Here is a 10,660-nt window from a genome sequence, read left to right as displayed (position 1 = left end):
CAAAGGACACGCGCGAGAACCTACCCGGGGTTTCTTCATTTCTTCTTTGCAACTCAGTTTCGACCTGGTCCAGGACTTTCTCCAGCTCATCAAGAATTTTCTTCAAATACTTGACATTGTCGTGGTCCAGCAGCTTTGACTATTTAACGAAAATAACTCAAGGTTACTCTAGGCCCCTAAAAACACGCAGAGTAGAGCAAAGCAGATGCAAACTCCCACCGGGCCGGGGCCTTCCATTCTGGGCGACCTTCTGAAAGCAAAAGCGAAGTTGGGGGGATGCCACAGCCCCTCAGGGCCAGACCCACGGCTCGCTGGCCACTCCAGAGAGGGCACAGAATATGAGGGGCACAAGGAGACCTGTCGGGTGCGGCTCTCTGTGAATGACGTGTGACCACCTGCCGGGCCGGGGGGACAGGACGTCGAGGCAGCGGGCTGAGGAGCGAGGGGGCAGTAAGGGCAGCTGTGTGCAGGCTCCTTGGAGCAGCTGCTGAGCTGAGAGAAGACGCAAAGAGGTGGGAGCTGAGGCGGCCAGGCCGTGATGGTGTCTGCCACGTACGTGTGCAGCACGCGAGAAGCTGGCTTGAGCTGGGTGGCGGGGAAGGAACCGACAGACAGAGGAAAGCTGAGCCCGGCCCCTGCGGAGGCAGCCGGGCCGGCCTCACGGGGCAGAGCCTGAAACGACAGGTTCCCAGGGCGTTTCATTCACTTGCTCTCACGCGTTAGAACTTGTCCTCGGCAACCGGCAGGCACAGTACCTGCTTTTTAAGCAACTGTCGTTAGGTTAGACTATCAAACCTAAGACAGAAAAATTCTTTCTAAAAGCACCACATAAGCCATGGGTGATCTGCGTACGGGTGACTCAGGGTATTTCACAGAAGACGTCCTAGAATCAGCGCGACACTTTACGAAAGGCGGAGCAGTGGACAGGAGCAGCGGACGCCCGTCGACGACAGCCTGCTGTGCTCACCTTAAGCCGCTTCTGTTTCGCGATGTACGCCTCTTGCAAATCCGGGTTTTCCTCCGCCAGTTTCTTCAGTTCAGACTCTGTGTTACCAATTTGGCCTGATAATGAAATCATTTTGGAAACAGAAAATTATTTCCTCCCTTCCATGCAAGAAACAAGAGAAGCGGGGAAACTCGAGAGTCAGGGACAGCTCCGGGGTCGGTGCCCAGCCTCCGGCTCGGACGTGCCCGCTCCGTGCCTCAGTTTCCTCATCTTTAAATGGGACTGTCCGAGTATCCACCACACGGGGGCGAGGGGAGAATGGGAAGCGCTCGGGCCAAGCCCCGGTGCCCGGCAAGCGCTCCGTGCGGGCAGCGGGCCGACTTTTCAGAACCTTTCAAGGTTTCTGTAACGAACTTCTGTGTGAAGGGGAGGAAAAGGCCCTATTTTAAAAAAATAAGTAAATAAGTAAATTTAACTCTGTGACAGAATCGTATCTGTCACTCTGCTTGGCGCCAGTGCCGTGTGAGCCCTCACGATGAGGAGGGGCACGAACGAGAGGGAGGAGAGGAGGAGGAAGAGGGGAGAGGGGGGAAGTGAAGCATCAGAAAGAAAAGTAACGTAGGTCAGCGCGCGACGCCCCGGAAAGAGCGCGGTTTCTGGGTGTAGCGGATCCGGGTGTCCGGGCTTCTGGCCAGATGCCCCCAGGCCCTGTGCCACAGCGCACGCCTCCTGCTCTGCCTCTCAGCCCTGACCCCGCTCTGCCCTCAGGAGGGAGGAGAGGGGAGCGCTGGGCACCCACTCAGCCCCGAAAACCCCGGCCGCTGCATCGGGACGTGAGGAATGGTCACACCGCTCACAGTTCAAGACGAGCGAAAAATCAAGAACCAGAGACGTGGACCCAGCCCCCACTCAGCCCCAGCAGACCCCCGACCCCCGCTTTCCTGACACCCGGTCCATCTGTCTGTGAGACATGCGTGGCCTTTGCTTTGCCAGAGGCCATCTTTTCTAAGCATTATCCAAACTTGGCCCTCGAAACCAAGCGCTGGGAAAACCGGCCCTGTAGACAGTACACATCCGGCCGGCACCGATTCATCTGAGAGGTGCATGAACTAGCCCATCACACGCACGTGCATGAAGCACACTCAGCAGCTCTGTCCCCAGCCTTCCCTCGGTGACCATGAGATGTGCTAGGTCTCGAAATGAGGGAAAAGAAACCCCAGGCCTTTAAGGTTCCTACGTACTGCGAATCCGCGTCGTTGCGTAAGCAGGGATCATGGAGTCGACCGTTAGCTCGGGGTGTAGGATGCAGCCGTGCGTGTAGGCGTCCATCGGCAAGGAGTCGAGCAGCTCTCGATAGTGTTGGACCCGTGGATAATACATGCTTCCCTTCTCGGGCATTAGCCTGGGTGTCTTCTCTAGCGCGCACACACAGACACACACAAACATTGAAGGGAAAGTCGCAGATGAAATCTTACCTCCAAAAGCAAAACGAAAACCCAACCACTCATCATCAACATTTCAGCATTACAGTAAGGCATGTAAAAGATCTCTCTCCAGCCCAGACACCGAAAACGAGGAATGGCCCGAGGTACCAGACCAGATCCCAAGTCATGACCCCACTGGCATTCTCTCCCCTCTCCACCTTACAAAGTGCTGCTCGACCCTCGAGGTCTAGGTACTTACGCCAGCTCCTCCCTCCCTGACTTCCGACGACTGCCAGCCCCTGACGAGGCCAGCACGCCTTCCTCTGCACGCGCAGAACCTCGTACGTGCTCCATCAGAGTATCGTTGCGCCCCCGAACCCCTTCAGGGTAAGGAGCCTGCGACCCAGGGTCTCGGCCAGTGCCTCGTGCATGCGAGGCCCTCGGTGAAGGCTGTTTGAGTGAGTGAAAACGCATTATAGGCAGATGATACCAAGAGTGGCCCCGGGGATGCTACGTGAGTGCGAAATGACAGTCTTCTAATAGTTTATCTCTGAACAGTGGGTTCTACATAAATCCTCACTCGCTGGTTAAAGTCCGCAGAGTCCTTGAGGGCAGGGACTGTGTTCCCTGTGCATCCCCAGGACCTTTGGCTCATAGTCGGTATGCAATGAATTTTAATCAATGAATGAGTTGACAAACGTATTCCCAAATCTCTAGTCATTCTAGAATTCAGTCACCCCCTCTATCCACACTGCCACTTTGCGTGGTTTCAGTTATGCGTGTTCAACCACGGTCCAAAAACATTAAATGAGAAGTTCCAAAATAAACAACCCGTAAGTTTTAAACCGCATACCAGGCTGAGTAGTGTGATGAAGTCTCGTGTTGTCCCCGCCTGTTAGTCACTTAATAAGCAGTCTCGGTTATCAGATCGACTGTCACAGCACCACGATGCTGTGTTCAGGCCACCCTTACTCTACTTTGAAATGGCCCCGAAGCCAGTCACATTATCTTTCTATTACACTGTATTATTATAACTGTTTATTTTATTACTAGTTGCTGTTGTTAATCTCTGACTGTGCCTACTTTATACGTCAAACTTTATCATGGGCGTCTGTGGGTAGGAAAAAGCACCGTGTGCATAGCGTTCGGCGCTGTCAGCAGTTTCAGGCGTCCCCATGGGGTGTCGGAATGAAGCTCCCGAGACGGGGTGGGGGGGGATGATGGTATTTGAGCTGGAGAAGCTCTGCAGTGAGGACACTGAGTCGCAGAGGCTAAGCTCTCCCAAGACCCCGCGGCTGGCTGGAGGCAGAACAAGAAAGTCGTTCGGTGGCCCCTAACGCAGCGCTCTGTCTTATTGACGCCATCGATACATCTTCGGAGGGTTTGCTTTTCAGAGAATATCCAAGAACGGCGAAGACGGATCACGTGACCCAAAGGTCAGGGCTGTGTCGCTTCAGAATCACTTCCCAGGCCCCTGAAAAATGCCAACTGGCTTATGCCAACAAGCGAAAAGAACAGCCTCGACTTTCTGGCTTTATTTCTCAGTTTGGGTTATTATTTAATTTAGAAACGTTTTGAACGTCACACACGCATTCATAAGTGCTGACGATTCAGAGTTGGTTGCAGAGCATTTCAGGCAAGATTCCATAATGGCAGACCACGGGGGAACAGGCTTCGTAAGCCAACAGGCTATTTTCTGACTCTCTAAGAAAACAGAAGATGGATTACTCCTCAAACCAGTGGGCAAACGTCTCATTCCCTGCCAAGGAGCCCAGCGAGCCCAGCCCGAAAGGCTGCACCAGAATGATGAAGAACGGGGTGTCGGCTACGTGCTGCTTGTCGACGGCAGATTTACCTGACTAGGGCACACCTCCCCGCTACCCTTTTCATGGGCTCAGCCTGTCGCCAGACAGTTCCAGGAGGATGACACACTGGAGGCCTTCTAAGCCCCTTGAAATTCCAAACCTGTCATATGCCACTGACCTCTTCTCCAAATAGAATTCTTCAATGCATAAAGCACAAGCCATAGGATCGCATAGGAAATTGATTATATTAAAACATAGTTATCAAAGTAATTTTAAATGATAAAATAATAATACTAATATGGGTGCCTATTTATAAAGAGATTAATATCTAGCAGCAAGTCTACCATAATTTTAAAGTAAATGAACATAAATGATATTTTAAGATAATCTGCAATAACTCAATATACTATGAATATATCTGTGATTTCTATTGGTAGCAAAATCGCAGGCACTCCTGATATTGCTGAGGATTGTGCATACATTAGAGATGGAAGGAAATAAGTTTCTGTTGGAAATGAGTGAAAACATGACATAATTTTTCCCCATCTAAGATCTCACGTCTCCTGAATTCTAGTCAGAGACCACCAAGGGCCACGTTTCTCAAAAGCGGGTCTGGAAATCCCATAGCCTTGCTCCAGGCTCTCGCGGGAGCTCCATGCCGCCCAGGCCACTTCTGCAGGCATCCTGAGCTGTCCGTCACCTCTTCACTCCTCTCTCTCAAGCGTACCGCGGACCTGTCCGGAGGCTACGTGACACGTGATGACTCCGTCACTCCGACAGTCAATGGGACGTGGGCTTGCATGTTGTTGTGTTCCACATTTTTCTCCGCTTTAATTTCTAGTGTGGTAAATACTGATGGATACCAGCCTGCATAAACCAAAGCCCTCAGGTATCCTCAATAACGTTGATGACAGAGGGGCCCCGAAACCAAAAGGCGTAAGTCCACTGCTTTAGGGGTCTAAGACCCTCAGGTTAATACCATAAGTGGCCCAGCTTTTTAAAATGCTTCTCACATGGTTAACTTCACGGCTGCTGGCTCTGGCTGCCTTACGGTGCCAGGCCGGAGGTTTATGTCCAGGGGAGCAAGCCGCTTCCTTCCTGGGAAAGCGCATGAGAGCAGGAGAAACGACGTCTGATTGCTTTCTGGGGACGTTCCATCTGGCCAGGCCTGAACTCTCCGAAGGAGGACAAATGTTTAAACCCGTGACGATGACATGCTTCTCCCGCGTGCGCCTTTGCTGTATCGCTCTGTCCTGGGACGCTTCGTCAGAGCGGCAGACAGACACCCCCTGAGCCCAGGTTCTCTCCCGACACCGCTCTCCCTCCAAGGACGCCCCGGCCCGTGCCGCCCGTGCAGCGTGCTGCCAGCCTCCTGGCACCACAGCATGAGAGTGTCCCCCCTCCTCTGGAAACCGCTTTTCGAAAGACAATCGGGACGTTTTCTTTGAACTCTCTGGGACATTTCTTCCCCTTGACTCTCATCCTGTTTTACTTTCCAGTCCTCCCATATTTGTTATAATACTGTGAAAATAAATCAACAGAAGCCTCCTTTAAATGGAGTCGGGAGGCTAGAAGAGAGATCGCTCTCAAATCACTCAGTGCGACTACTGACCTCAACAGGAAGAGACAAACTCCGCATGTCCAGCCGGAAGTGACACTACTACCTCAGCAGCAGCAGCTCAACCAATGGGAGGCTGCCTAACTCAGCCAACGAAGTCACTACGAATTGTCAATTTCCTCCAATGGACTCTTTGTTTATAACAGGCCCCCTCCCCACCCCCAAGTTCACAAAATAGTGTTCCTCTCCTGTGTCTCTTGGGACTCGTACATGGTTCGCTATTAGATCACATGTCCCAAATTGCAATTCTTCGTTGCTGCGGAATACACCCATTTTGCTGGAGAAATATCTAGCTATTTGTTAAAAGTCAATAATGCTTTAAAAAGAAAATATTTTCTAGGAATTGTACCTCCGTCAGGAATGGGAAAGCAACAGAAGGCTTACAGGGGTAAGACAGGGAATCAGGGCCTTTTAAGAAACAGGCAATGAGAAGAGTTCCCAGCACCGGGGAACAGGGTTACAGTAGTGGCTGCCAGCATCAGTGACTAAGCTGTAAGACAAATAAGAATAAATCAATCGGTTGGCATGAGACCTGACTTCCTAGAAGAACTGAGTAGGGGACAAGGCGGGTCTTGTATTGCACCTAAATTTAGGCAGCAAATTAGAAACAGGCAGATAGACACGGAAGGATGTGGTGAACAACAAGGAGGGAAAACAAAAGTTGTGTTTTTTGTTTTTTTTTTTAACAAAACCAGAAGGAAACAATAAAAGCATTCTGCAGCCGTTTAATGGGGACGAACAGCTCTGAACATTCTCAAGTCCCCTTAATCCTGGTTAGAATAACAATGGCCCAGAGCCATTTTTTAAAATTACAAGCAGTTTCCCTAAGAGCAAAGGATAAAAAGAATTTAAAAGCTTAAAGACATAAACTTCCATTATTTTACTAAATTCACTACTTTGATTTCCTACATTCCCCAGTGATGGAAGACAAAGGAGGCTTTATTATGCCTCGTTTTCAAGAAAAATTCTCCCAGGTCTATTTGAATAACTTGCAGATCTTCCTTTTAGCTCAGTGAACACAGATTAGACTTCATTTCCAATTATCTTTTTACTGATTTTTTTATTTTACTTAGATCACTTAGTCACGACATTAGTATATAAGATAATGTGTATCAAGTAATTGAACAAGATTGTACCCTTCAACTGGTCACACACCAGCCTATTTAAAAATATAATAATAATGGAAAATGATTAAGTTATGACCTGAAGCAAAAGGTATGGTTACAAACTATAATTCAAGACTGTTATAACTTTGGGACTAGAAAGATCAAATCTAAATACAGATGAGAAAAATTACTTTCTATCAAATTATACAAATTCACTGTATGCACCCAGGATTTTCTGAGACAGAGCCAAATTTACAGCATTATTTTCAATAAATCGAATACCTTAAATGTTTACTTTTTATTTAATGGTATTATATTTAAGACATTTAACAGAATGCAAAAACTTTATGAGACATTTGCTGCAAGTGTTGGATAAACATAATATGGAACAAGGACCTCTGCATTTTAATATCCCCAACCTGTCCGGTAAAATTGAAAAAAAAAAAAAAAAATCACAGAGGTAAAAAAAAAAAAGTTTTTTAAAGCCACTTTTATTAGCACAGTCATGAGTTTGAAAGACCAGTTTTCTTCTTACTGTTCACAGTATTTTCTCCACACTGGGTTAGAATCTTGTTGCTAATCTGCAATTTCAGTAGATGTGCTAAAAGCCATACAAAGTTTTTTGACTATGTCTGAGAACCTTTTATTGATAGATACAAAATTATTCTATGAACCTTAACAATAACTAGAATTTCCTTACTTAAATAATTGTATTTTTTAATGTAGTAATGATTTCAAGATTAACGTTCTTTTTAAATTTGATACAGCTGATTTTCATCATATACTGATAAAATTGTATCTATGAAATTATATTTCCTAATCAGACTTGTATGTGATACTTTAAGATCAAACAAACCACTGCTAACAAAATTCAACCGCGTAAACTTGAAGATCTCTTTGGCTTTATTAAGCAATTCATGAATCAGCAGCATCCCCTCCAGCAACGAGAAGGGTGTTCCAGGCAGTGTGCAAAATTAAAGGTTTTTTAGGAGGAAGAGCAGGGCAAGGAAGCAATTAGCAAAAGCAAAAGATTCTTTTAAGCCAGCACATCTTCTTTTGGGGAGGTGAGGGGAAGGCAAGGGATTTATCATGCAGACTGCCCCTTCTTCCTTTGGGAGATGGAGAAGGTCCACGTGACAGATGATCTTACTGGTGCTTGACCAGAAAATTACAGACTGGTGGGTTAAGATTGTGTTTCTGAGACGGTCGAGACTGCTTTCGGGTCAGGCACCGAGTGTCATGAGCTTTAGCACAAGCGACACCTTTCTGGGCCTGTGATTTTTCTTTAACACCGGAATACTTTGATTATTTCCAAACCAAATCCTATTTCCTACAAATACTTTAAATAATATACAGAGATATAAGACATGGGACATAATCTTCAGAGAACTGTAATATATTAAATTACCAAAGTTCAATATTCACCATATTACATCCTTGATTCCAGGTTACCACTGAGCTATTTGGCAGTGATAAATAGTATACGTTCTAGTATTTTGTAGTTATTTTAGCCCACTTTTTTTTATAATCTAGTGGCCAAATAAAGTTCACTGAAAGTTCACTGAGAGAGATTATGAATGGTATAAGAAATATCTAGGTTTTAAAATCCATATTATTAGTGTATATATTCCCTCGTCACATCTACTGTTCTTGAGTTTCCCTAGTTTGCTTACAGTACGTCATCTAGTTTAATCAATTGCTTGCTTTAATATAACTACTCTTCATTACATGTCCAGATTTAAAAAAAAAAAACTGTCATGTACATAAAAAAAAACCTGTCATGTACATGAAAAAAAAACTGTCATGTACATTAAAAAAAACTGTCACGTACATGAAAAAAGTCTGTAAAACTGAGTAGTAATAACAGCACGTGCATGTACTGCAGACGGGTTTGGCGTTATCGAGTTTATAAGATGAAATTATCTTTGAAGATTAGTAAGCTTTAATGATTTGGGATCTTTTAATTTGGGATCTCATGCCAATACCCAATAAATGGCTATCGAAAGAATGAAGAGATTGCGCATGGTTCCCTCTTGGTTGAGCAGCCACAACTGACAACTTCTAAATTCCTCCTTTGACCAAAGTTCTGACCTCAGGAATATCACTGACATCTACACCAGTCTTCCATGTAACTGCTTCCAAAAATGAAAATCGAGCATAGCTATCACCCAACTTAGATATTCACGTTTTTTTAGGCTAAGACTTCAAAAGAATTGTCATGACGATCATATTTCTCCCCCAGAATCACTAGTTACTTAATGGACTTATTCCATAAAGATGTAAATACTGATTACACAGAAAAATTGGAAAGATTCGCAGATCAGGAAGCCATCATTTTTAGTACAGACTCCAGCTGATATACTAATAAGGGTTAACAAATAGTGACAGCGAGAGATACCAGTTCACTATGCTCTGTTTAGATGAAGGATACACTTAATTAAAGTCTCCTGTTAGGACCATGGGCAGCTACACACCTCATAAAATCTATTCACTTATTCTAATTCGTCAAGGTTCCTCAAAGTTCCACCCATAATTAGACAAAGCACTGCATGTTCTGACAAGTTTAGAACATAGCAGGTTCCAATTCACCATGCTCGGGATAGAACTGATACTTTTCAAACGATTCGAGATCCCACTAGCCTTTTGTTTTATTACAATCCTGTTCTCCCATCCTTTGCTAATGCAGCTGATTTTTAAAAACAAAATTCACATGCTACAATACAGTTAGCCTTGTTAAACTTCATCTCATTTTTTCATTTTATTGTTCTATTAGAAACATTTCATAAGCTGGTCATCGTTTTAGCAACCCCAGCCTTTCTGTCATCCACAATGTCACAGCGTTTCTGCTGTGTCTTTATTCAAGTCCTTTGTAAGATCATTAGGCTCAAGTCAGAGAATAGACGCCTATAAGAACACCAGGAGAGATCCCTGTCCAGGTCGACATCTGTTTTCAATAATTCAATCGTTTTATCATTCACGTGTATTTATTAAAGAATATTCAATTAAGGAATATTCACCGTATGCAGGCATTGAGAATACAGCAGCTAACGATGCAGACATTGTCTCTGACTCATCGTGCTTACACTGGTCGATAAGCAAGTGAAACAATTAAAATAAAGTGTGATAAAATCATTATGGGATACGTAAAACGAGAGTCTGTCGCTAAAGGGGCAACCTGGTCTAAGACATCTAAAATGAATATTCTTCAGTATGCTGGTTTGTCCACGCAAAAACGTGCATACTTCATCGAGCCATCTTGCTCCTTCATTCCACAAGGGTATCGTAGGAAGCAATCGCAAGTGCTCTACTTAAACCAAGAGACGCTCTATCTAGAATCATGCCTGGCACATAATAGACTCATTTTTTATGTGTTAGTTGAAGACCTTCTCCAGGAATGCAAAACTCAAGCTGAACTGAGACACTCAAAAATTATATATTATATGTATATTTTTTTAAATTTTCGACAATCCGTTTTAGAACTGCCACACTTAGCCAGTCATTGACAGCACGGCTTAAAGCTTAAACAATTACTTAATGCACATTAATCTGTAGCGGTGCGTCTCAAACTTTAGATATGAATCACTTGGGGATTTTGTTACAATGCAGATTCAAGAGATGTTCAGTAGAGTCAAGGATTGAAGCACTTCTAACAAGATCCCGGTGGTACCAGCGCTGCTGGTCAGCGGAACACACTTTCAGTAGAGAAGATGGGTAGAATTCTCCTTCCCAGTCCTTGACAACTGGGATAACTTCTGTCTATC

General features: G+C 45.2%; 1 protein-coding gene across 2 annotated transcripts in view; it reads right to left on the bottom strand.

The window, feature by feature from the left end:
• Positions 1–10,660, bottom strand: part of GDAP1 (ganglioside induced differentiation associated protein 1) — a 16,080-nt gene that overhangs the window by 1,535 nt on the left and 3,885 nt on the right. For both annotated transcript variants that reach the window (XM_006924037.1, XM_006924038.1), the window contains exons 3-5: positions 2,188–2,361; positions 968–1,062; positions 25–139 (exon numbers count right to left, since the gene is read on the bottom strand). In XM_006924037.1, the coding sequence (XP_006924099.1) occupies positions 25–139; positions 968–1,062; positions 2,188–2,361 (384 nt within the window). The remainder of the gene's footprint in view (positions 1–24; positions 140–967; positions 1,063–2,187; positions 2,362–10,660) is intronic.

This window comes from Pteropus alecto, unplaced genomic scaffold (assembly GCF_000325575.1).
Source record: "Pteropus alecto unplaced genomic scaffold, ASM32557v1 scaffold87, whole genome shotgun sequence".
NCBI lineage: Eukaryota > Metazoa > Chordata > Mammalia > Chiroptera > Pteropodidae > Pteropus > Pteropus alecto.
This window is presented reverse-complemented; position numbering and strand designations above follow the sequence as displayed.